The following is a 26885-nucleotide window of genomic DNA, read 5'->3' as shown; positions in this document are numbered from 1 at the left end:
AAGTTAATCTTAGACTAGAAGCTAATAAAATGAACTAGTCCACAATCTGAGCAGTCCACCTAGAATGTCTTTCAAGCCAAGCTTTTGCCAACACTAGGCACCCTAGTTTAACATTCTCCAATCTCTTTTTAGTCCTATATAATGGGGTGACATGGTCACAACCCCTTCATTACTCACAGCACACTTCCGGTTCTTTATACTAGGACTACAGCAATGGAGTCAAAAAGTTTAGCTCCCATTCTCTTCCTCTTCTTCCTTCTCTTTGGAACCTTAACAGCTTCCCCTACCCTCAAATCCAGGCCTCACCCTCGCCGTCCTCTCCCTTGCAAACGCCTCGTTTTCTATTTCCACGATATCATCTACAATGGTAGAAACTCCAAGAATGCCACAGCAGCAATTGTGGGTGCACCCGCTTGGGGCAACAAGACCATATTGACAGGGAAAAATCATTTTGGGAATATGGTTGTGTTCGACGATCCAATCACTTTGGACAACAATTTGCACTCAACCCCGGTTGGTCGTGCTCAAGGCTTTTACTTGTACGACAAGAAAGATATATTCACTGCATGGCTCGGGTTCTCCTTCGTGTTCAACTCAACCCAACACAGAGGGAGCATCAACTTTGCTGGTGCTGATCCATTGATGAACAAGACCAGAGACATTTCGGTTATTGGTGGAACTGGTGACTTCTTCATGACTAGAGGGATTGCTACCTTGATGACTGATGCATTTGAGGGTGAAGTCTATTTCCGTCTCAAAGTTGACATTAAATTGTACGAGTGTTGGTAAAGAATACATTGTGACCAGCACGATCACTAAGTATTTGTTGTTGCTAGGTTTTGAGTCCATGGCATTGTTTTCCATTTGTTTAACTTTTTAGTCGAGTTTTATGCAGCTAAAAAAAGCTGAGTTTGGTCTTTCATTTTGGCCCATCAACCCGGCAATCTAGTTTATTGGGTTATCAGCATTTTTATTGTAATATTTTCCTGTTTTGATTGTCTAATGAGATTTCGATTGAAACAAAAAACAGATGTGAGCTAGTTTAATTTGTTCATTATATTATACAATGTGATGTAAGGATGTGGATTTTCAATATTTGAATTCGCAACATAGAGTGATTCTCAAATTGTTGCATGTGTTGGATCAACTAAACTGAAAATTTGTTGAAATTTCTCACATGATGTTAAACACATGAGACCATTTAGCTTAATAATTAGCAAACTCCCATTACACATAAATGATTTGGCACAAAGAGACTATGAATCCATGACATAACTCGTATGTGATATTCTGTTGGGTGTCAACTTCGATTCGATTAGAAGTTTAGTTAAACTGGTGAAAGTGGTTTGAGTGTCGATGTCTGAGTGAAAGGTGAGTAACTAACGAGTCCACGGTGTCTATTAGTACGGCTTGCATGTTGGGGGTGGTTATAAACTTATAAGGCCCTACTTTTCTTTTTTTCCTGTTGTGGGGAATTGAGTGCATGGGTCAATATGTTAGATTTCTTACGTTATACTATATACAGGCATGAGTAGGTAGAAAAGAAAAAATGAACAGAAAAATCGATATTCAATGTGTCAATCATAAATCTTTATCGATCTATTTGGTGGTGGCTCCACTCTTTGTTACATTGTGTTAATTTAGCTAGCAAACGTAATGAGAAGGTTTTGCTTTAGTTTATATGCTTTACTCCCCTTGTGTACATTTCCTACTTTCTACTCTTTCTATCGATCTCATTTATATACTTAGAAATCATTTATACACTTAGAAAGCGAAAGAAAAACGTATTTTTGTTTATTACAAATTAGTTATGTCTGAATTATAACTAATGCCTCGAATGTTGTACTCCTTGAATTGATTAGGAGGTGCCTCCTAATTAGTCTTGTAATAGCATGATGATGTCTCATTTTTTGGCAGGTTACCAACTACACAAAGACAGTCTGCCTAAACTATAGTGGATTAACAAACAAGGCAAATCTGTGAGTATGTGAGTCGGTGAGTGTGTATATTAAAGCTCATTCAACTTCCTAAAACGATGTTATAATAGAAGATCAATTCCCCCACTTGATCAACTTCCCTTTCCTCTTGAAACTAAAAGTTCGTCTTGCGGTCTTGCCAAATAGTATTGGTAAATTTACTATAGTAGTCGAGGATCACATTATTGTGCTGATGTGAAGAACCAAACCAATGGCAAGATATTTATGCCACTCATAATTAGAAACTAGAACTTCTATTATACAAGATTTGTTGAAGACATTTTTCTTGATTAATCAGGAAGAGAAGTCCTATAAATTTTGCTGGGTGACCCCAATGAGTATGTTAGTCGTACAAACGAAGTGATATGAGCATGCAAGACAATACAGCCAGTGGCCACGTTCCAAGAACAAGAGAACAAATTCCTTTCCCATTTGGTTTTAATCTTTAAGAGTACTGTGCAAGCCAAGCTAATTACTTTAAAAACATTAACGGAAGCATGCAAATTGTCTCAGAAACCTTTCTCCAGTCTGGATTTATTTACACCATCTAGACTCCCAACTTGTCAAAGATTAAACTTGTTATTGCATACCCTTCTAGACATGGCTAGTGCAACACCAATTTTGGCGCTTTCCCTCTTCTTCCTCCTCATATCTGGCTCCGCGGCCACAGCGACCGGCAAGAGAAGGATGGTGTTTTACGGCAATGAGGTTTTGTACGATGGAGAACATGCGAACAGAACCATACTGGCAAAGTGGCAAGAGAAAACCATTTGGGTGGCATTCTCACCTTCGATGACCCCATTAACTTGGACAACAATGTGCATTCAGCCACACTTCATCGTGCACAAAGCTTCTCTTTCTATGGCAAGAGAGAGATATTCGCTGCTTGGCTAAGTTGGCTTGGCTTCTCCTTCGTGTTCAACAACACCAAAAACACTGGAGGAAGCTTCAACTTTTGTGGTGTTGATCATTTGATGGGCAAGGCCAGGGACATTTCAGTGATTGAAGGTACTGGTGATTTCTTCATAGCTCGAGGGATAGCAACTTTGATGAGTAATACATTTCAGGGAAAGTGTACTTCCGGCTTCGCATTGATTTTAATCTGTATTGAGTGTTGGTAGGCTGGTAAACGGTTTCAAGTTATTCTACTTCAACCAAATTGTTTGTGGTTATTGTTTCAAGTTATTCTACTTCAAAACGAACCCGGCAACCTTGATTTTTAGTTCCTGAAATTCCTCCTCAAGTACATGTACAAAACTCAAACTATGATACTTGGTTCGTAAATCACATCAAGTTACTTCAGTAGTTCAGTTAGGTTTCACTTCAAACTGAGCCTATCTTGAATAATTCAAAAATTCAGGATGCCCGATAACAACACATACACAAGCTAGTGGAATTAAAACAAGTCGGTGAAACTTATTGTTTATTTTCAATGCCAAAACAGGTCAGTTTTTCTTTTGTTCTGAAAAAACTAAAACAGGTCAGTTGTTCTTTTACAAGATGAGATAAGGAAAATACCTCAAAATATTTACAGTAGTCTCAAGAGAATATTGGCAATCTCTGGTCCCCTGATGCATATGAGATTATACTCCTTTTAAGAGGTGGAATGTACTGTGCTCCGTGGAATGCAGCAGCACGTAGAACATTTAAAGGTCCAAAATCAACTGAGTAAGCCCTTTGGAAACCATCTAGGATTGCCATCATTGTAACATTAGCCGTTTTCCTCTCTGCTTCATATCTCTTTAACAAATTGACCTGCATAAGATTAGAACTACTTCTATCAAATGAATCCCATGAAATAATGATGAGGAATGTAAACCTGATTTTCTGTACAAAAAATGGAATCCACTTACCACTGATATGTCATTTCCTACTGCATATCACTAAAGGAAACAACAGATATTTTCTAACTCAGAATGCAGCTATGGTCAAGCAATACTTGAATAAGACCTTGATTGTAATTATGATAAACAGATATGATTATGATTCATTTATATATGGCTTCATACTGTAATTTTCTTTCATACGTTTAATAGTTAAACCCTTGACTTTTGTTAATGATTCCAAAGACTACTAAATAGACATCCATGTCTCCTAGGTAAACCAACTTTCACAAAATCACAAGATATACAAGTGAACTGGCCTCGAATATCATAAACTTCCAATGACCAAAAGTAGATTTAATATCTTAACACAAGAAAAAGCAAAAAACCACCCACCTCAGCAATATCTGTTCCCACTGCAATGCCCTCAGAAATTATTCTTGAAAGAGCAAATGCATCACCAAAACCCAGATTAACTCCTTGCCCAGCCAAAGGGTGAACAGTGTGTGCTGCATCGCCAATTAGAACCACATGCTTTGACGCATAGTTATTGGCATGCATCAAAGACAAGGGAAACACCATTCTTTCAGATGCCAACTTCACCACTTTCAGTGGAACTTTGAAGCACTCATTAGCAGAAATAGTTGTGTCTGTCTTAAACCAAGAAAATATTCCTCCACTTCCAAAGTTGCTCGACTTAGGATGAGGGCCAAATCCATAATCAAGAGCATAATTTACGTTTTTCACAAAATCATCCTCGACCATTAATTTACGGTCAGTTGCTTCTTGTGGGTTCATAGTCCAAACAATGTTACTGAAATTATCACCAATGGGCAAAAGTGCAATTGGTCCGGTAGGTAGGAATCTTTGCCATGCACTTCGATTTTCTGCAGTATGCTCTACAGTGCAAATGATTGCATTCTGTGAGTATTTCCAACCAGTCGTTTTGAATCCTGCTAACTCCCTAACACGTGACTTGGACCCATCAGCTCCAACCTGCAATAAGCAATATGCAATTTGATCCCAACTTATAACTTAAGGATAAGATATGCAACTTCATCCTAAGTTCATAACAGACATTTTAGTTGATCCTATTATCTATTTAAAGGGGAGTAGAACTCTTTCAAATGTATTTAACTTACCACCAACTTTGCATATAGACTATTGCCATCACTTAGATCCAGTTTTGCTAAATTTCCTCGCTCATTCAACCCAGATGATGTGCTTTTCACCCCCATAGATAGAATGCTTGGATTTAAAGCCATTGAGGACAATATGGAAGGGTAAATAGTCTTCTGGAAATCTGTATCCTGTTAAAGCATCAATAAGTATAGCTGTGCAAAGTTTCAAGACTTGAATGCAAGAAATGAAAATCAAACCATAAATCAGAAACAAGGTACCACACTGATGATTACGTGTTTCGCTTGTAACAAAGTAAAGTAATTAAACATATGGCTATGTTATACCTGCATGCATGACAAAAGAGAACTCTGCAGCACTTTATTCTCCACTACACACCTGATCAGAGGTCAATATCAGCATGTATCCTCCTAGTATAGATAAATAACAAAAATAAAATTTCTCTACTTCTTACCCCAGATATTCTTTATGTACATCTCTTGCATCGTATCTCGTATATCCTAAGCCAGTATAGTCCCAAACCTAGAAAATATCATGAAAGAATAAGTAAGTTCAGTACAGTTAACTTTGAGATATCATCAATTAAACTGAAAACTACCATGTCTATGGGACAAAGAACATGCTGTGAGAACTAGTCTTCATTTCCAGAAGAAGTACGAAACATGCATGATAAGAACTACTTATGCATGATATGAAATACTTTACATTCCCCTTTCTCTAGGGAAATTCTTATGATTAGGAGTACTATTTTACTTGTCAGAGAGAGTGGGTGCATCTTAATGGTTCTCTTGCAAATTACTCAAAATTATTTGACTTTCAATTCCCCATTATCTTCTCTATAACATCCATAATGATTACTGACAGACTATCTGACAATAAAGATCAACTTCTATCATTCCACCTTCTCAGAATGCACTAGTCCGATCAATCACTCTATCACTATTTGTAGTCCATTATAACATATTGGCAATTTGTACAGTGACTACAACATGCATGTCCAAGATTGAAGATTATGTGGGTACAACTATAGATACTTCAATCCTCACAACTAGATATACGTAAATGAACAGGATAAACATGAATTACTTGGCAGACAACTGATTGAGATCATAAGTCTTCTGTAAATAAAGAATGGACCATTATCCAGATTTCAGCACATTAAGCAAGTCGATGGACAAAACGAATGAATTTCAATCAATCTAGTTACACCTTAAATTTGTAAAACAGAAAGTATGTTACCTGCATTTGATCAAAATATGCATGTCGATGCTGTTCAACATATTTCCAAGCGCCAATATCTGTAATATATCTGTCGTTATAGCAAGTTCAAAACATATGCACCATTTGTTCTCTTTACGTAACATGTATCTAACCCTTATGGCATTGTGAAATAAAAATAGATAAGGATGTAGCTAACATCCTATAGAATGGGGGAATACAGGCTAACTAGATTTGCACAGTATATAATTGAGTTTTTTAACATGATGTCTGGTGGATGAAGATGAGGAAATGATGTCACAGAAAAAAGCGAAAAACCACACTGAAATTTAAATACCTTTGAAGAGAGATATAGTTGCAGGTGTTACTGTACTGACCCTTGCATCAGGGGGGTCTTCTTTCTTGATTGAGAGTCCGCTAGATAATGCAGGATTGCTATCAATGATGGCAACTTTCAAGTGCTTTGTCATCGGCATTCTTGCTAAAAGGACACAGGAATAAGACCATATATAGAAAATAATAATTAGTGTCACATTAGAAATCCACGGATACCAAACTGTGCAACAAAAGTAACTGATCACATGTTCAGTAGAAAACGTAAGCACAAATCTAGCTGTTGCAAGTCAGAAAAGTAACAAAATACAAGCCTCCAAAGCTTCGAAGTTTTCTAATTTAAGTTAGAACATGCAGAGGCCAAAATTTTCATATTTCAAGAAGTCGTAAGATGATATCCCTCATAAATACAACTACATAAGCGAAACAACTTCTCCACCATATCTAACACAGTAACCTATACAACACTCGAAAACCAACCAACATACAGAAATGAGTACCTACCCAAAGAACAAGCGAAGGCCATCCCAACCATGCCACCTCCAACAATAGCAACGTCATACGGTTCGCCTCTATCTGAAGATTTCTGCTGCCCCACATGATCCTGCATTTTAACAAGTATCATCAAATCCCCAACCATGAAACAATGTTACAATTCATGCAAGTTACTAATGAAACGAAAAATCGACAGCCAAAAACACAAGCTACACATTTTATAAGAGAAATAAACAAAGGGTGTACATTGCTTGGTGGGGCACCATTGGAGCTGGAAACTCTAGCAGCTGCACCAGTACAGAAACCCTTGTGTGGAACTTTCAATCTGTATCCATTTTCGACGAGCTTTCTTCTGATCAAGCTATAACAACCAAACACTCGCATCAGAACAAACCACAATGTATGAATGTAAACTTCAATTTTCTATTCAATCACTGAAAAAACAGAGCTTCAATTTGCATAACCCAATATCAAATAAGCAAGAACAAACAGAAAAGGTGTAAACTTTAGACCAAATTTGTGCCCTAGCCTCAATTGAAACGCCGCGTTTTACCTGTTCATTTTGGAATCGCTGGAGCTCACTGGGTTCAGGGTCTTCAGGCTTTTCAATTGAGACGGTGGAGAGGAGAGAGCCAAGTATATTGATCAATAGAACAACGACATGTCGTTTTGGGGTGGGTTTGGAATTTGGGGGAAATAGAGAGGTAAAGATGTAATTTTGGGGAAGTAGATGAAATGGTAAGGGGTGAGCTTCCCTCCTCTTATTGCTTATCTATGAATCTATCAAAAAGTTTCAGTCTTTATAATTTCCAGAGCTCCAAAACCTCAAAAAGGCCAAAGCTTTGAGAGATAGGGTGACAAAATGAGAAGCCTGACGCTCTCAGAGAGCGTTTTGGGTGCACATTCACCGTTTAAGCCACCCAATAAGCCATTGTGTTCTTCTTGCTATTTGCAGTCATTCAAGGTTCGGTCTAAGAAGCAATATCTTCAAAACCCATGTATTGTTTCATCAAGGTGAGACTTTTGATGAAGTCCCCATCTCATTTTTGGTCTAAGAAGATTGATGAGCTTGTTGATGTTGTTGGATTTTAGGAAATGGTGATGTGCTAGCCAAGTAACTATGGTCACTTTGCATTTGTTTGTGATTTTGGGAAATGATTAAGTTGTGAGTTTGGTTCTGACTAATATATGCAACAAGGATTGAATTATATGTAGTTATTATGGAAAATTTTGGAGAAGGGGTTAGAAAGAAGCATATGAAATGGGGACTGAAAGAAGGATTCTTGTGTTTCAGGTATTCAAGTATGAGGTTTGCAAACAAATGTGATGAATGGTTCGGTCGCATTTTACAAGCTTCTGATAATTTGGATGGCATTGTAATGATCTTAATCTTATTTAGAAGTTCAAAAGAACTGACAACTTTTCTGTGTTTCTTTCAAGCATAAATTTTAGTGAACTTTACGGATTGTATGCGACATTCATTAATTAGGATTGTTAATTTTGACTCAGGAGCTCCGCGAGGGTAATTCCAAGAGATGCAGGGTGATCAGAGGACCAACGGGTACCGTGGATGATTCTGTTGCTTTAGATGAAGCACCTATGTCCACTCATTTGTGGAAGGCTATGCTGCTATTTGGGTTTCTTACGCTCCAAGGCTCAGAGCCGGCACTTGCTCTTCCTGATCTTGCTAGTGTGTTGCAGTCAGTTCCGTTTCTGGAGGACCTTGGCGATATAAGCACAGGTTTTGCTTCAGTTAGGAAAATCTCCCTCTAACTTCTGTAACCTGGAATTTTTGTTGTTGTAAGTGAAGCCTGATATCTAGTTAACAAATCAGTCTTGAAATAGAGAGCATGTATTACTCTGGGGAACGTTAACCTTTTAGTTAATGATAATTCCTAGGATGAACATTTTCTTTTATCTATCACACACTGTCTAACAATTATGCAACATGCACCTCTGACAAATAATTATATGATTGTGTTCCTTCCTGTTTCAGGCCTTCTTGCTGATTTTTTTCTCAGAACTAGGGGACAAGACCTTCTTTATTGCGGTAAGACTAAAACTATCCATTCTCCAATTGTACTAAATTACCAAAGTTCTGTAAATAGTTTATACTGATGGGTGAACAGGAGGATTATGCATATGTGCTTTGTCTATGTTCATCTAAGTACAAAGTCTGTTTTCGAACTGCATATGTCAGTTTACCATGAGTTCTGGCAACTGTTTATCAAGGGAAACTCTTTGTCTGCAATACTACATCTCTACCTGACCAAACTGAATATGTACCCATAAGAAGTTGCTTCATCTTTATTTATATGCCAATTGTATGTCAATTGACTTGAAGGTATTTTGTCCTGGTCCTGTGAAAAGGGTAGCAGTAAAGAGGAATTGACTTAAGAGCAAGCTAGTTCCACATAATTCTCATATTTGATACATAAGTATATGATAAGGCTTCAAGCATTTAGAATGCTTTAACCACTCATAATCTTGGCTTCTCTGTTTTCTGCAGGCACTTTTAGCAGCTAGGAATTCTGCTGCTGTTGTTTTTGCTGGGACTTTTAGTGCACTTGCGTATGTTATCTGTTTGTGCATGGTGAAACAATTGTTTTTGTGAATGATTACTACTATTTTGTTGTCTTTTTTCCCCTGATAACTAAACAGTATCTATATATGTTTCATTTAGTTAATAGAGCTAAGATAACTCAAAATCGTCAATGTCACAATCATGTTTTGGGCCAAACAATATTCTGGTTATGAAGTTTGTAGGGCCATTATAACCCAAACAAACTACACATACTTCAAAAGTGATTTACATTATCCTGAAAGACCAATACTATTGATTTTGCAGTTGCACCCTTTCCTTAAATCTTAGAACTATTATCTTACAGGGCAATGACCGTCATATCTGTTGGTCTTGGGAGAACTTTTCACTACGTTGATGAAATCCTACCATTCAGGTACTTGAGATTTCTGTCTCTAAGGATCGGGGATATCCTGCTGTGCTAAATAAATTTATTAAGTTGAGTAATCTGGTTATCTGTTGTTCGACTTTTTTGTGAACATGCTGTTAAGTGTTTGTGTACCAACAATGTTCAATTTTTTTTACATTATACCTTAGCTACAGAACATCATTTATCTTTTCTTATAATCAAAACAAGTTGAACAGATGAGAGATGTATATGCTTGGTTGAAATATTTTGGCAGGCAATTATCCAATGATATCCATACATTTATGCTTGTGTTCCTTTTTCTTAAACCTATGTTGCCATTGTCCATACAAAGCTTGGGTCTCTGAGGCTATGTCAAACAGCAGTTAGATCTTTCTACCCATTTTGTACATCATACTTATGATTTCTTATGTATATGGTCTTTTACCACAGGTTTGGCGACACTGATTTACCCATTGATGATATTGCTGCAGCTTTACTTTTGGTAACTATTATTAACAATTTTTTACTTGGAAACATCCATTACCCTCCGATGGCAAAACCATCAACAGTAAACTTTCAGGAATAACCACCAATCTTGGTTATATTTAGGTTTATTTTGGGGTTTCAACCTTGCGAGATGCCGCCTCAAGTGATGGTAAAGCAGAAGATGAACAGAGGGAGGTAATGTTGCATGCTTTCTTCAGACACAACCTGCCACGCATATTTCAAGACTGATTGTTTTAAAAAATAAATCTATCTTCTTGTCCTTCTACAGAAAATTTTCTTTGTAAGAGTTATCTAACTATCACATATGCATTCTGAATCAGGCAGAGCTAGCTGTTTCAGAGTTTACAGGGAATGGTGCTGGAATACTAGCTGCTGCTAGCACAGTCATTAGCACTTTTGCTTTAGTTTTTGTTGCTGAATGGGGAGACAAATCATTTTTTTCTACAATAGGTGAGTAGCAACATCAAGATTATATACTATCCAACTTGATTTCTACTTGGATTCGAAGCAACTTTATAGTTTAAGAAATAATTCTTCATGCTGTATTTTGAAAGGCTGGAGATGGTTTACATTTACTTTTTTTAGCCTGTAGAAGGTAATAGGATGTTGATAACAAAAACTGAGTCGGCAACTTGGCATATTGAGTTTTCTGTCTTGAATGACATTTTTCATTGTGTTAACCAACAAACTAGCAAAATTTAACTTACTGCAAATTGTTAAAGTCAAGTTGTAGATAAGAGGATGAAATTCAAAGTTCATTTCCTAAAATGAGCATGAATAGGTTTAAGGAAATGAAGGGAATATCTCAAATTGTATATGTTATAGGTTTCTTAATTCTTATTCTGTTGTTTTAGTCTATCTATCATCTCATCCCACTCAAACTTGGGTTATATATTTCAATGCTTGGAGGCAATTCTACTCATAATGGATGATAAAACCTGTATTGTCCTTTTCATTTTTGCGATATGGTTAAGCGCTTATGTGGATTTAGAACAATGGACCTAGCACTCTGCGTTAAGAATGATAAACCTTTCAATTTGTTGCCCAAATTCCAATAGGAAGAATACAAGAAATCAAGTCATTGCACTTTGTAAAATGGATGTAGAAAACCCGAGTAATTTCTTGGAGGAAAGCGAAAGTGAGTTTATCTGCAATGGGCTGATGTGTTTCTGATTCTATTACTTGTTTCTTCTGGTTTATTTAACAGTATTACACTGCTTCGAAATATTATATGGTTAGATGTCTACCTCTGAGATTATATATAGCCAAATTCATAGAGTCCAGCTATTGATGCATTATGCATACCTTATTCTTTATGTTTAACTAAATAAGAAAACCGTTTTGCTACATATGCAGCACTTGCTGCTGCTTCTTCACCCCTTGGAGTCATTGGAGGAGCATTAGCTGGTCACGGTGTTGCAACTTTGGCAAGTTTCTTTCATTGTTTGCAAGCATATGATCTAAGCTGTACTAGAATGACTAAAAAATTGCATTCTAATTGTAAAGTCTTTGTTCAAAGTAAAATTCCACGTGGTGTTCAACTTATAATATGTAATCAACTTGGATTAGCTCTCCCCTTTATTGTTTGCACTCTGAAATCTAGTTTAAAATGTTTCTTTTTTTTTTTTTTTCTAATTTTTTTTTGTGTGCAGCTTGCAGTGCTGGGAGGCTCTATACTCGGCACATTCTTATCAGAGAAGGTATATACTCTTACCCATTTCGCTCATTTACCACTCTAGTGAGGAAATGCTTTATGGCATGCAGACACAAAATTTCAACCAATTTTTTTTATTTTTCGTGGTACAGAACCCACTTTGTTCAATGAAGATAACATTATTATCTTGTCTTTTGGATTTGACAAGTGTGGAATTGGTTTGGAACAACTGTAATACATTAGAACTTCATATTGCTTACACTAAAGTAGAGAATGTGATAAACAGATGTCCTAAGTTCAGAATTTTCCTCATTCTATTTAACTACAAAGTTCTTTGGACACAACTTGGTCAGATTTTTATCGACTTCTGTCTATTCTATATGTGGTGGAAAACATAGTGTAGTGAGGGAGTAATTTCAACAAAATGGTATGTGTGAGTAGCATGGATGGATCAAATTAAAGGCATCTACTATAAACAGTGTTTTTAGACGAAAAAAGAACACACACACACGCATGCCTTTAGTTTGAATTGGTAAAAAGGAATTTTCTTGTTTACTCGTTAATATGAATTTTGATCCCAACTGCTTTTTCTTTGGAAGTAACTAACTTGCACTCTAAGGAACTCTCATTCTTAAATCTCTTCTGTTTCCTTATGCAGACTATTGCCTACGTCGGAGGTGTTCTTTTTCTCGTCTTTGCTGCTGTAACAGTGGTAGAGATAGTAAGTTGAGTTATAAATAAACGGCTAAAAGGTTCCCACAGTCTTTCTAATCCATCGGTAACAAGTAGTGGCATTGCTGTGAATTTGTAAATTTGAGAACTGCTATGATCGAAGTCAGAATTTTGTTGATTGTAAATTTGTAATGATCGTCATACTTGCCCTACTTGATGAGCTGATGCACAGCGTTTGATTCTTTTGGTTTCTTCATGATTTGTGCTCTGTAAATCAGCAATGTAAACATTATCTGCTTCTTTTCATTGTCAATTCTCAAATATTTACCAAATATTCCGTGATTACACGAAACCTACCATACTATTTGGAGATTTCATAGCCTCACAGGGCATGGAATTGAAAATGATTGAAGCCACGTTTACTGTCTGATTTTTATAGATTCTGATGTTTAAGGAAAACACCCTTCAATTCATAGTAAAATTAGTATGTAGCTAGGATTTTTTTACTCAATTTTCTAATTAATTTTGTATAGTTTTCTTTTGAAATGCAAAACATGGTTTACATGAATACATGTTAATGGCATAATGAGTTCATAGATTATTTAACTGTAGCCATTTCAAGTTCGTAGAATCCGTTGTTTAGTCCAGGAATCAAAGCGATTAATTATCTTAATGACCTGATTACCTTAATCATCCACTTAATACGATAGTTTTTTGTAAGAATCCTTCGAACATAATTACATTCTGCATGTTTCTGGTCTGGTAAATACACCACCATAATTACGTTAAATCTAAACGAAAGACTAAGAAAAATGAATTTACTGCCTCCATTACGCAGAATATAAATACGACTATAAAACCACAAACGATTCAACGACTAGGTTAAAATCACCTCAAGAATGGCCACCATTGCTAAGTCGCTTGCTTTGATTGTCCTCTTCAGTCTAACTAGCAAAGGTAAACATTCGTTCATACTTTGCCCGAGTAACATATGTATAGTTGTATTCAAAATGGCGTAACTCACAGTAAGATCACGTAGTTACCGTACCATATATGTTATTGAAAAGAGAACATACATACACATATTTGTATACCATAATATTGATCGGAACTCTTCGTTTTGGTTTAGGGTTTTGTGACAAATGTGTTTTGGGCAACATTGAGATCGGTACCAGCCGGAGTGGAGCCGTGGTTGCCGGCAAACCGGAATGGAACGTGGTTGTGAAAAACAACTGCCAATGTACTCAATCGCTGATAACGGTGAGCTGCCAAGGATTTCAGTCATCGTCTCCGGTTGATCCAAAGAAACTAACGAAGCATGGTGACAAGTGCATCATCAACATGGGGAAGCCCTTGCCCGGCTTTGCTTCTGTGTCATTCTCTTATGCTTGGGATCCTCCCTTCAATTTAGTGCCTGTGTCGTCTGTCGTCATCCCTTGTTAAGAGAGAGAGATATATAAGCGTTAGAGTTTTTCTAATAAGTCTGATTAATTTGGAATTTGGTTTCATTGCAACACATGAAGATGTACCTCATTGCAGGATTAATATAAACTCAGTGATTTAGCCTTTGATTTACTTCTTCGAGTTTTTGATTCACAATTCAGGATTATATGGCATCTTCACAAGTTTCAAAGAGTTTAGTCCGTTCTACTTCTTCCGTTTTCGTTCTCCCGAGTCATGAATAACCATACACCAAAGATTGGTTTTGTTGCGTGGTTCACTTAGCATGTTACTAGCCTTCATGCACACCCTATATGCGTACGAAAAGTCTGCTAGCTCTACACACATACGTAACATATATGCGTGCGAAAAGTCCGCTAGCTCTACACACATACGAAACATATATGCGTGCGAAAAGTCTGCTCTACATACATACATAACGATAAATGGTGCAAACGCCGACCAACCTTTTGTGTTGGGAGACAGAATATTTCAGATTTGACTACTCGTTCATCGTTTTGGCACAAGGCCTAGCTAGAACATTAAACTTGATATTGCTTGCACTACAGTAGAAAATAGGAATGAATTTGGTCCTGCAATGGGACTAACATTCCCTCAATCTACCTATCTAATCGATCACAATGCATGTTCTATGCATATTGCTTCTTTTCAGCTTTTTTGACTTGTGGTATTCCCTTCTATAATAATGCAATGAAGGATTGGTTTTGAACCATTTGGAATATGTGTGCTACTACTCGAAGAATATAAGTATCAAAATTATGGAGCAACCATAGAATGGTCAAATCTAAAGATCGCGTGAGTCGCATCCTGGTCTGCATGCTTTTGGGAAAAGCTCGATCTTTTATCGGATTATCACGTACCCTAGATTATTATGAGTTTTACGCCTTTGATATTTTCCCAGGTTGAAGCAGTAGCAGTTACCCTATACGTTGGTAATTAAAAGGGATATTCATACCTTGTCATTCTTACATTCTACCTTATCTAACCCTAATCGTTAATAACTTCAATTGCACCGTAAGGAAGTTCTTTTACCGTGAGTCGTTTTTCATTTGTTTCCTTGAGATAGTAAACGATTCTTTTGTTGCATGTACGTTTATCACTTATGATGTATTTCGATGTTTGTAATCAAGATGTTAAGCTATCTCATTTTTTACATAAACGATTTATTCTGTTATGAATATTAAATGGTACGATAGAGTTTTGCATCACGGCATGAATTGATGAAGTTGAATCGAAGATGGACAATGAGTACACGTATATGAGCTAGGAGTTGCAGAAAGACAAAGGACGTGGCAAACCCTAGCCCATTGGTGAAGCTTGAGAGCTAGAACATTTCCTGGAGAATCAATAGTCGTAAAAGGATGATTGTGGAGGCAGACAAGCCCCACTCATCTCTTTGCATGCCTCTCGCTCTCAATCCCACCCTCCTTTTTTCATATCACAGCATTTCTTTCCACTTCGACTCCGTACGCTTCTGGGCTCTCATTTTTTGTGCTCTTCTCTCTGTCATATGCTCCACCTTCTTTAATTCGTTTCTTTTTCATTCTTTTTCATTTCTATGGTCGAACTTCCTTCTGGCCATGTATGCCCTGTACATATATGTAATTGTAATTCTTCTTTTTGTTCCCTGAATCACACTTTTTCTCGAGTTGGCATGGACTGATGATATCTCATAAACTAAACAACCCTTTTACCAAAATTCGTTCTAAACTATGTACTTTACAATTTATATATAAAATATTACAGCTACTCTTCCGTAAGTAAATAGAGTTTAAGCGATACCAATTTCTTTTATAACTATCAATTTGGGACGTCTAGCGTAACTTATAGAGAGAGCCAAAATCGAGTCGTAAGTAATAATTTAAATATCTAACATGTGTTTTAAAAATATGTCTTGTTTATATGTAAACTCGATCGAAGTTGACATGTAAAGCGAGATATGACCGGTTTTGGTCGAGATAGAAGATCGAACAAAGTTAGTTGAGATTGGTACAGGAGAGACACACATGCATATCAGAACTCTACGAAGTATGAACTAGACGAATGAGATTAACCCAAAATGACTGTGAATCCTATTCCTGAATCATGAGAGCGATCTTTTGAAGCCAAGAAGATCTTGTGGGACCATATAGTCAAAATTCATGATTTCACTTTCACTGTGTTCACATGCATGATGGACTCGTGCATCTCACGTGCCACCTTGCTGAGAGCCGAATATGAGAAAAGCATATTCTTCGCTGCAACAAAGCACCTCGTCCCCGTCCAGCGATTTTTATACCTAAAATATATGCATTTTGGATCTATGGGATCGAATATGATATATAGTAACTACTATATATATATATATATATATATATATATATATATATATATATATATTTTAGTTCTAATTCCATTCTTGGACAATGCCTTTTTTCTCTTTTGGCTCATTTGGTTTAAAGATCACATTTGAGTAGTCCATGCACAATTATTTTATATAAGTTTGGTGTTGAGTTTGTTCTAGTTCGTGTCACAAATTCAATGAGTGCGTGTCTCAAACTATATGTGCCAAATCTTCCTCAATAGTTCCTTTAATAACATGTTGACATCCTTGTTGTCTTGTTAAGTTGTTAGCACAATAGTTTTAGACTACTTGTTCGTTTTACATTTCGGTAACTATAGCATGAACATGATCATTTTTTTTTGGATTGTGATTCTTAAAAGTTATCGAATTGCAAATAGTTTTAGTGACGAAGTATCGAGACATTCTTAATCAGCTTAATGCAAAGTATCGTGACATTTATTTTTTTCTTTTTTAAAAGAAGTCAAGGTGTGAGATATTCTTAATCAGCTTGGATTTACTTGTCTATTGATCCACATAGCTACCTTTCGGCTTCCACATCATTACTACAGTATCCATTTTTTCTGTTGAAAAATCTGAAGTTTCCCGGACCACCTATGACAAGAGACGTATTCCGGCGGTGCAAAGCTCAACGAGGTCGAATAGATTCTTGCCTTTTCCTAACACGGTTAAAAAATCTGATTTTAACAACGAAAGGGTAAAAAAAAAACAGGGCCCATATGAACATTACGCCAGCAGCCACCACGGCCACTCTTTTTCCGGGTAAAATATCAACCCCCACCCCCCCCCCCCCCCCCGAAAACCGACGTCGCTCTGGTCCCCACCCCATTCTGCACGCGCTGGCCAAGCGCGTGGTGGACGCACATTTTCCGGGGGTAACCGCCGCGGCAACTGTGAAACCTCACTCACCCGGTCCACGGTTTTCAAAGTCTTATCATCATCAATACGAGGTGGGGCCCACCCAGGGAGCACAAAGAGCGGTGACGAGCCGCTGCCGAAGAAAAATCAAAAAGACTGGGCGATGATGATAATAATAATTATGACGTCATGGAGGGCGTCGACGTGGTGGAGCGGGACGCGGGAACCAAGCCGGGTCTCGATGTCGTGGCGCCACGCGAGGGTTGTATGGAAACTCGCGAAAGAGCGTGACCGGGCTGAAGAGACGGTCTTTGGCTTTTGTGCGGCGGTTAGGGATGTACTTGGTGCGTTAAACTCTTTTTTTGTTTTTATCTATTTTTTTTTTAGGTTTGAATCTGTGCGTTAAACTTGCACGGATACATTAACCCCATCTGACCAACCCCTCCGGTACCTTGGGTTTAAGGCTAACCGCGATTAATCTCCTTGTAAATCACTCTCAACACTCACCACGGTTAGATAGTGTGAACACAAATGTGTAGAATTTTTTTTTTTTTTTTTGTACACAAGTGTGTTAGATACCAGACATACTTGACGTGACAAATATGAGCATTGCTACCTTAAGATTTTAGAAATTGTCATTATTTTCCACAAAAACTTGTTCCAATCACTTATTTGAGTGTTTAACAAAGTCAAAGAATGCAGATATTTATACGTAAAATAGACTTATCAGTGTATCTAGAGCACTACTCTTAACTAAGTCCTTACTTATAGAGTTTAAAATATTATCATTATTTTTAGGGTTTTCAGTTCAAATGCGATTCATTTGACGTTATACTATGATGAATGACTTAATAAAAGATCAGTAAATATAATAAATGTTGAATTGTACGTAACAACGAGAGCATTATTTCTTGAGTGTATGTTTTTCAGGCAATTCATTTTCACGACACACGTTATGTTCAGTGTCCAAATGATTAATAAAGCCAATGAAAACCGACATCGTACATAACAAACTTATCATGTACGTGTAGGCGTTATTCACTTGCAATATATTTGCATAACACATGTTGTGATCCATGCGTTAAGTTACTAATAATAAAGCCAAAAAATGCCGACATTGTATATGAGAGACTTGCCGTGTACATGGGAGCAGTACTCCTAATCTTTAACCTTGTCATTCTCTTCCGGATTTTCGCTTCACATGCAGTTCACTTGCACGACAAACGTTATCTCCAGCGAACCAAGTGATAAATAAAGCCAAAAAGTTACCGACATTGTAGATAACAAAAATGTCGTGTACATCGTGTTTTCGGCCGAATCTAAGTACTCTATGTGTACTTCATATTTTGAATCTCGTAATCTCACGAACTCGTAATCTTTTAAATTGAAAATATACTTAAAAGAAAAAGTGGATAAAACCTACAAATGGAAAATCATGAAATTGTTGAAACGAGACATAAATAAAAGATCATGAATGTGATTGAATGACTTAAAATGGAAGATTATATCCCTGGCCACGACATAAATGGAAGATTATCATAAATCGTGACGACATAAATGGAAGATCTTGGTAAAAAAAAGAAACGAAATTAAAAGAAAATTAAAATTTTTTTTTTTTAAAAGTAATGATTTCATTCAAACAGCTAGTGACTACAATCACTCAAAATGGCATCCCTTATAAATTCGGGAGCAACAACAAACCAGCTCTGACTTTCATTATAGCTCAAAACATGATTTACGAGGATATGGGCTACTTTATTAACCTCACGAGATACACAGAGAACTCTAAACTCTGCATACCGGTGCATACCGATGCATACCGGTGAAGACACCCTCTAAAAGAAAATCAATGGAAATTAAACAATGGTGTGTGTGTGTGTCTGACAAAGTGAAGTTAACCCTGGTTAAAGACACCCTCTGATTTTTCCACGTGCGCTCCTCGCCTCTCAAACTCTTTTTCTTTTATTAACACACACACACACCCTCTTCCTCTTCGCTTCGTCATTCCCGCATCTCTTCTCTCTCTCTCTCTTACCTCGCCGACTCATCCACTCTCTCTCTCTCTCTCTCTAGCCGGCGCCTCCTAAAAACCCTAGCTCCCACCGCCGAAACCCCAATCGAAACCCGGAGGTAATTTCCCAACCTTTTCTCGTGTCAATTTCATCACTCTTGTTCGTTCTGTCTATGTTGTGTTTGAGCTCTTTCTCTGTTGCTTGCTTCAAGTTTAGCTCGGTTTGATCGGAAAGAGCTTTGCTTTTTGGCTCGGTTGGGTTGTTTTTATCGAAAAGGAAGAGTTTTTGTTTTGTTTTTTTGGATTGGAATTGAGGAGCTGTTTGTTTTTTTGGTCCATGTGAGCTGGAATTTGCAGATTTAAAGAGCGTTGTGAACTATGAAATCTTGAAGCTGAAACAGAGCACAGAGCATAGCTCGTGTTCTGTTGTTTTTAGTTTCTGTGTTTTGTTTTCGGTTTTCGCATCTGAGTTGCTTGGTGTAGATTTGTTTTGTGAGTATTTGCATTCTGTGTGGTTTTCGGATTTGGTTTCTTAGTGTTTGTTCATGTTCGAATCTTTTGAGTGTTTGTGTTGTGATTAGGTTTGTGTGATAGTTGAGTTGCGTTGAGTTTGAGATTTGTGTGTGCTGGTTTGATTCGACTATCTATCCTATCTGTATCAGCTTGTTTCTTTGTTTTGATTGTTTATGCAACTATGTTGTTTGTGAAAAGAATTTCCTTTGTGTTTCATATTTGGGGTCTGACCAGGCTAGAGTTTTGTATTCATCATTCAGTGTGCCCAAGTGATGATAAGTATATGTTTGAAGGGTATGTGTTCTTTCGCTGATTTGTTAGGTTTCGGATTTCGTGTGTTTGAAATGGTTATTTAGCATTTGTTTTGAACTTCATGTTATTTTTGACTAATGAGTTGGGTTTTATTTTATCTTCTTCCCTTTTAATGTAATGTTATAATATGATAATTCCCTGAGTCTAACATTTCAATTTGTTCTGAAACAGGATGCTCGAATCCCATAAGGATCTTGCAAGGAAATCTGGTTTGCTGAGATACATGTACTGCTCCAACTGATTACTGAAAGACTGGTTAAAGCTCCTTTAAGATGGATAGGCGCGATACATCAGGATTTGTTAGTGGAGGTGGGATGTACTTTTTCAGAGACATCTAACCCTGATTTGTAGATTGATTTGTTTAGCTCAGAAGCCGCTGCAATTTGATTAATTAGCATTGTGTATAGTATTATTCCAGTAGCTGTTACTTAATGGACAGTAGGTCGCAGAACCTGGGTTTTGCTGCTAATAACTCCTCAAATGTTTTCAAGATCTTGGGAAACTCTATGCCAATTCGCGGAACTGGAGGTGACTTTCGCACTGATACCACCTTGCGGCTCAATTCCCCTGGTTCTTCTTTGAGTTACATGCCAGGCCCAAAAGGAACCAAACGGAAGTGGAGTGTGGTTGATGGATCCTTGAACCAGCATGTCGGCTCTTCACTTTCTCTTGGCATTGGCCATTCCCCAAGTTCTTCAGACAGCAAGGGAAGTTCAGCGACTGTTTGCACTACAATGTCTTCGGCCAAAGAGACCGATGAGGAGTCCTCAATGGATCTTGAACTGGACTTTTCGCTCCATCTTGGAAATGAAAAGGTACCTAGCCTGAAGAGACCTGCTAGTTCAGTCCTGACTGCACTAGATATCCAGCCTAAGGTTGACCTGGAATTGAGTCTCTCAACCGTGCTCTCTGAATCTGGAATCACATCCGTGGATCGCAGTTCTACGTCTGTTCATTCAGGCATGGAGATGCCACAAGTGATTGGGGCCCAAAATGCAGATGAAGTATCAAATTCATGCCTCTGGAAGTCTGGGGTTGCCACAAAGCCATTCCAGAATTCCCTGAATCCAGGGGCTGCCGCGAAGCCATTCCAGACTTCTGTGAATCCAGGGGCTCACTTCCTTTTCAAACCAGTTCCAAAGAAGCTTGATTCAATCCCTACTGTTCTGGACATCTCATCAAGCATTTTGACCACACCAACTAGCTCAGCATGTACTTCTGCCATCACACAAAGACAACAGCCACACCATCGCAGCTCCAATTCAAAGACATGCCAGGTTGAGGGATGTGGGAAGGGTGCCAGAGGTGCCTCTGGCCGCTGCATTTCTCATGGTGGTGGTAGGAGATGTCAGAGAGCTGGCTGCCACAAGGGTGCTGAGGGCCGCACAGTGTATTGTAAGGCTCATGGTGGTGGTCGGCGTTGTGAATACCTGGGGTGCACCAAGAGTGCAGAAGGACGCACAGACTTTTGTATCGCCCATGGTGGTGGTCGGAGGTGTAGTCATGATGGTTGCACTAGAGCTGCCAGAGGGAAATCAGGATTGTGCATTCGTCATGGTGGTGGCAAGAGATGTCAAAGAGAAAATTGCACAAAAAGTGCTGAGGGACTCTCAGGCCTTTGCATCTCACATGGAGGTGGTCGCAGATGCCAAGCTATAGGATGCACAAAAGGGGCACAAGGGAGCACCATGTTTTGCAAGGCCCATGGTGGAGGGAAACGATGCACTGCTCCAGGGTGCACCAAAGGAGCTGAAGGGAGCACACCTTATTGCAAAGGTCATGGTGGAGGGAAGAGGTGTGCATTTCAAGGTGGTGGGCATTGTACAAAGAGTGTGCATGGAGGTACCAATTTCTGTGTGGCACATGGAGGTGGCAAGCGATGTGCTATGCCTGAGTGTACAAAGAGTGCAAGGGGACGGACTGACTACTGTGTTCGACATGGTGGAGGTAAAAGATGTAAGTATTCTGGGTGTGGCAAGAGTGCACAAGGCAGCACCGACTTCTGCAAGGCCCATGGTGGAGGAAAGAGATGCTCTTGGGGCCATCCGGGGTCTGTTTATGGTCGGGAAGCTGCTGGTCCTTGTAACTCATTTGCAAGGGGGAAGACAGGTCTTTGTGCACTCCATAGTGGTCTGGTTCAGGATAAGAGGGTCCATGGAGGTGTTACCTTGGGTACTATAGTTCAAGAACCTAAATTTGGAAAGTTGGTGAGAGAAGTTGATGAGATGAATGTTGATGATGCCATGACTAATGGGAGCATAGCTACCACAGCAAGCGGAAGTTGCTCTGGTCTGAAGAACGGTGGTAGCTCTGTCGGTCAACCTTCAGTCATTGTTCCAGAAGGCCGTGTTCATGGAGGTAGTCTGATGGCGTTGCTTTCTGGTGGCTCAGGCACCGTTGGGAGTGATTCTTCTTTGCCAATGAAACCATACATGATGCCAAAGAACTGGATGTAAAGCTATCTCTCAACTGTGTTATTTGGTTCGGTCTCAGTAATTGGCTGAGTTTCTCTGCAAGTCAGTCTGTCTTGTGTCCTTTGCTTCTTAGCTTGTTTAGTTAAGTAGTGGGTTTGATAAATAGCGGTAGGAAGTTCTCATTCATTGGTTCTAATGGAGGGAACCCTCAAGTGCCTAAAAGACCTTAGTGTAACAATATGGTGGTATATCAAGGTTAGGGGCATAGTTAGCGTCTGGAGTCTGGTCTTTGGTGTTCTTTCCTGTAAATATTTATAAAATGTCCAGCAGTGGTGTTGTGTATACAGGTATATGTCACCTGTAAGGTCGGACATTCTGGTGCAATAAATAAAGCCTTTTCTGAGATCATTTACGTTCATAATTTCTGTTTGATTTCTTCTTCTTGCATTTGCACTTCACTTATCTTCTGGATGGATTGTTATTCAGTTTATAATTAGTTTAGTCTATCAGTGATGAACTCTACCCTGGTGCATTGTTTCTTTTGGGATGCTGACTTCCATATTAGAGCCTTTTATCAAAGTACATGGGGGGATATTTGATGTGCAATCTCTGTCAGACCCTTTTGTCTTTGTATTATAGCAAATGATTCACATCAATTTGGCACAAGCATCGCAACTGTTTCTCTAAGCAGAGCGTGACTAATAGTAGTTAATAGTTCAGGACGAGGAATCGAGTCAAAAAAGATGGGGAACAATTATTTTTCTAAGTTTCATTTCCTTAGTATTTTGATACCCTGATCATTAACACCGTTAAAATTTGATAATATTTAAGGACATTTATGTCAATTCATGATATCTTTCTAATTGAAAAATAAATTATTTTGTTAAAGTAAATGTAAAAAACGATACATTTATTGAAATGATAAAAATGCCCTAAAAATTTGACGTTGTTAGTGGTAAAAGTATTAAAATACTAACTGAATGAAACTTATGGTATGAATATGTAAGTTTTTGATAGTTATGTATGAAAATAAAAATAACATCATAATTCGGGTAGTGTTTTATAATTAATTCTAGTATAAATTACTGCTCTTGGTTCTGTTGTAGTGTATCAGTATAGAACAACTCTTTGCAATCAGTCTTGTGTTTGGGACAATATTTTTCCCAGTCGTCCTGCATTAATTAATATACTCAAATGTGAGTCCTCTTCCTCCTCATCTCTGAAAATGAGAAAGTTTTAAACCATACAACAAATACACACACAGACACAATACAGAATAGTAATATACCTTCCTAAAATCAACTCGATCATCAACATCATCATCAGTAACGTTTATTGGTGAGGTTCTCTACACAGATGAGCATCCTCGTAATTCTGTGCTAATATTTCCTCATAATTTAATCTGGGCCATCCAATCTCAATAGATGGCCAGGATTTCTCTTATATTCTTTCAGGTGATTTATCGTCTATCTTCCTCTTCCCAAATTCTCGTCTTGATTTCTCATATATTCTCTCTCATCTCTCTCTCGTCCCTCTCCAACCCCAAAGCTGATATCTTGCAAGTTCTTCCAACCCAGAAGGCCAGAACATGTGTTGTGGATCCTTATTTGCATATATAGTGAGAGAGAGAGAGGGAGAGAAGTGACAACATTCCATTATTACTGAAATTATAGTAAGCCACAACAGAAAGGCCAAGAAAACAAACTACTACTGGGTTCATATATACTTTATACTCTGGTTCTCTGGTTGAAGATATAAAAGAAGAGGAGGTCGGGCAGACTCTAGTTCACCATGTCTTGAAAATATGATCACCCATGTCTTGAACACATACACAGGTTCGAAATCGGTATCCCTCCTCTATGATTTCAACTCAAGAGCCCAGTTCTTCACATACAAGAACACATCTGTGACGCATGCAACTCATCCGATCCGCATTTGCTCTTCTCCGGCGACGCCCAATATCTACTCTGGTCCTCAAATCCTCCTTCTTCTCTGACCGGTTCTGGTCGTCGAGACGGCTGAGACGCCGCGCTCTCCGATGGTGACAATTCGAAAGAGAGAGATGAATTGAATTTACCTCATTATCATGACTCTTGAGGTTAGCTACTCCGCCTTGCATGAACCTAGAAGCTTGATCAGTAGAACTGCTTCCTTATATATGTTGCTTATAGATATTGATGAGCTCTAAAACAAAGCTCGCTGTTTGCTCATGGAATTTCACTAGCGGAAACCTGTAGGCATCAACCAAACTCTTCCACCCCAGAAGGAACGCCAGCAGAGACCGAGTAAACCAAAATTTGAGAAATTGAGGGAGAAAATGTGATTGACGAAAATATCTCTACTAACAAAGCAAGAGAAATCCTGGCCATCCATTCTTAATGAAAGGGTCTGAGGAGTCTCATACAAACGTCTTCATTGGGAGGCATTATAAGGTGGACCCCACAGGTTTTAAAGGTGCCGGAGGCATAGTATGAAAGAAAAGCGACTCGACAGATAAAGGGTGACAGGGGATACGTATTTAGCCGCAATTCAGTGAACGGAATGTAGCGCACCCATACATCATCGGACTCTCTTGAATCAACATACTGAGGTTCCTGAGAACAGAAAACCTCCGCTTCATTGATGTGAATCCGCAAGTCCCACCGCCAGTAAGAAACAAGTCCTCGATCAAGAGTAACACACAGAGCCAATCCTGTGTTGTTGTCCCATTTGAAATTTGGGAGTGCTTCAATCCAAAACTCAAACCGTCGATGCTCCATGAAATTCATTTGACAGCTGAACCATTTTAGAATCTTGCTTCTTGGAACTGGAAATATAATTGAGAACTCGGATAGCTGAGAAGATAGGAGCCGAGAGAAGAGATCATCATCTTCCTTGCTTGCCGCCATCTCAGCCAATAAATTTTGACAGAGTCTCCAGCAATTACTCAAGTTCAAATACCGGATCATTTGTGGTTCTTTACGCTCCAAAATATTTGACAGCTTTGAAATTCTTTCCAACGACACGCAATCGCTCGCATCCAACCAAGTAATCAGTGGTGGAAGCTCGGGAATTTCCACGAGCCTCGTGCAGCGTCTCAAAATGAGAGTTGACAAGTTGACCAATTCCTTGATGCGTTCGGGAAGAGTAACAAAGGGCCATCCGGATAAATTAAGATAGACTAAAGTGGACCACATGAAATCAATTTTAGATGAATTGCATCCTGGTATATAATCACAGTATTCATGTGAGTCCACCTTAGTTGGGAATGTTATGAGTTTTGGGCACTCCACCAACCCAAAGTTCATCAACTTTTGCAGTTCATAAATGCTGCGAGGTATATCTGTGAGGTCTCTACAGCCACTTAAACTCAACCGTTTAAGGTTGATTAGATACCGAATGGATGATGGCAATGTTTTGATGCCAGTGCTGAGTAGTCTCAAGGATGTCATGCATTTCATCTCTCCCACAATTTCAGGGAAACTCTCCAGCTTACTGCAAAAGTTGAGATTAAGTTCTTGGAGGGATCTCCAGTTGACTTCTGGAGGCAGCTTCACGAGGTTACAACAGCTGAAAAGATTTAGCTTAACCAGCTTTTCGAGGTATCCAACCGAAGGGTGAACCTCCTCTAAACTTGAACATAAACTTAGATCCAAGAACTCTAAGTTTGGGCTTCCAGACATGTCGGGGATTTGTGTTAGGAATTTGCATCCGCTCAATTTCAAGGATGTAAGATTCTGCATACTCTGTCATACAAAAGAATAAATATTAAATGGTAATGTCTAAAGAATTTAATAACGTAAATTGCTAAAATATTATTAATACCTTGAATACCCCTCCAAGACGTCTTATGCGGCTGTTAGGCATATTAAGCTGCAACATTTCCTTCATATCAAAACCGGAGGACAAATGTTCTAGAGGACATTCAGGCCAATCAAGTAACCGCAACTGATTCGGGTAATGCTTGACCTTTCCAACAAACCGCCCACTGACGTTTACAAAGATTTTAAGATTTTTCATATTTTTGAAGCATTTAGGACTCAGCCGTATCTCATCTGTTGTAGGCATATTTACAATTATGTCTTCAATTGTACTTGTTCCCTAGTATGAAAAAAATGCAATCGAATTAGCAAAACAAATACTTATATAATAAAATGCAATTATTTACAGTATTATTTGGTTCCTTGGTAATTCAAAAGAAACATGTACTGCATGTTATCCAGATATTGGTTTGTCGAATTGAAATAA

The 26885-nt window shown here is 38.4% G+C and overlaps 5 protein-coding genes and 1 pseudogene across 5 annotated transcripts in view; 4 read left to right on the top strand and 2 right to left on the bottom strand.

Annotated features, from left to right (window-relative positions):
• LOC101298889 (disease resistance response protein 206-like) lies at positions 1 to 976 on the top strand. The gene has a single exon (XM_004298805.1). It carries the CDS (start codon positions 214 to 216, stop codon positions 787 to 789), a length of 576 nt encoding a protein of 191 aa, XP_004298853.1. The 5' UTR covers positions 1 to 213; the 3' UTR covers positions 790 to 976.
• A 1600-nt stretch (positions 977 to 2576) lies between these two features.
• LOC101300541 lies at positions 2577 to 3087 on the top strand (annotated as a pseudogene).
• Positions 3088 to 3367: 280 nt separating this feature from the next.
• Positions 3368 to 7565, bottom strand: LOC101298602 (ubiquinone biosynthesis monooxygenase COQ6-like). The gene is made up of 10 exons (XM_004298804.1): positions 7539 to 7565; positions 7232 to 7346; positions 6995 to 7094; positions 6495 to 6638; positions 6179 to 6237; positions 5394 to 5461; positions 5266 to 5317; positions 4942 to 5109; positions 4196 to 4795; positions 3368 to 3731 (listed from the first exon to the last, which is right to left on the bottom strand). The coding sequence occupies exons 1-10, from the start codon at positions 7544 to 7546 to the stop codon at positions 3516 to 3518; spliced, it is 1530 nt and encodes a 509-aa protein (XP_004298852.1). The 5' UTR covers positions 7547 to 7565; the 3' UTR covers positions 3368 to 3515.
• A 246-nt stretch (positions 7566 to 7811) lies between these two features.
• LOC101300256 (GDT1-like protein 1, chloroplastic-like) lies at positions 7812 to 14191 on the top strand. Its single transcript, XM_004300795.1, has 14 exons — positions 7812 to 7999; positions 8280 to 8361; positions 8495 to 8737; positions 8982 to 9035; positions 9495 to 9556; positions 9874 to 9942; positions 10366 to 10417; positions 10525 to 10596; positions 10743 to 10872; positions 11779 to 11849; positions 12075 to 12122; positions 12735 to 12797; positions 13630 to 13705; positions 13878 to 14191. The coding sequence occupies exons 1-14, from the start codon at positions 7848 to 7850 to the stop codon at positions 14189 to 14191; spliced, it is 1488 nt and encodes a 495-aa protein (XP_004300843.1). The 5' UTR covers positions 7812 to 7847.
• A 5213-nt stretch (positions 14192 to 19404) lies between these two features.
• LOC101298314 lies at positions 19405 to 23076 on the top strand. Its single transcript, XM_004298803.1, has 2 exons — positions 19405 to 19538; positions 20416 to 23076. Exon 2 carries the CDS (start codon positions 20676 to 20678, stop codon positions 22698 to 22700), a length of 2025 nt encoding a protein of 674 aa, XP_004298851.1. The 5' UTR covers positions 19405 to 19538; positions 20416 to 20675; the 3' UTR covers positions 22701 to 23076.
• Positions 23077 to 25033: 1957 nt separating this feature from the next.
• The window catches only part of LOC101299967 (protein SUPPRESSOR OF npr1-1, CONSTITUTIVE 1-like), a 4994-nt gene continuing 3142 nt past the window's right edge, over positions 25034 to 26885 (bottom strand). Inside the window, exons 3-4 of the mRNA XM_004300794.1 lie at positions 26463 to 26738; positions 25034 to 26383 (exon numbers count right to left, since the gene is read on the bottom strand). Coding sequence (XP_004300842.1) covers positions 25034 to 26383; positions 26463 to 26738 — 1626 coding nt within the window. The remainder of the gene's footprint in view (positions 26384 to 26462; positions 26739 to 26885) is intronic.

The sequence above is a fragment of the Fragaria vesca genome, linkage group LG5 (genome assembly GCF_000184155.1).
Source record: "Fragaria vesca subsp. vesca linkage group LG5, FraVesHawaii_1.0, whole genome shotgun sequence".
NCBI lineage: Eukaryota > Viridiplantae > Streptophyta > Magnoliopsida > Rosales > Rosaceae > Fragaria > Fragaria vesca.
Note: the sequence above shows the minus strand (reverse complement) of the source record. Positions and strands in the feature narration are given on the sequence as shown.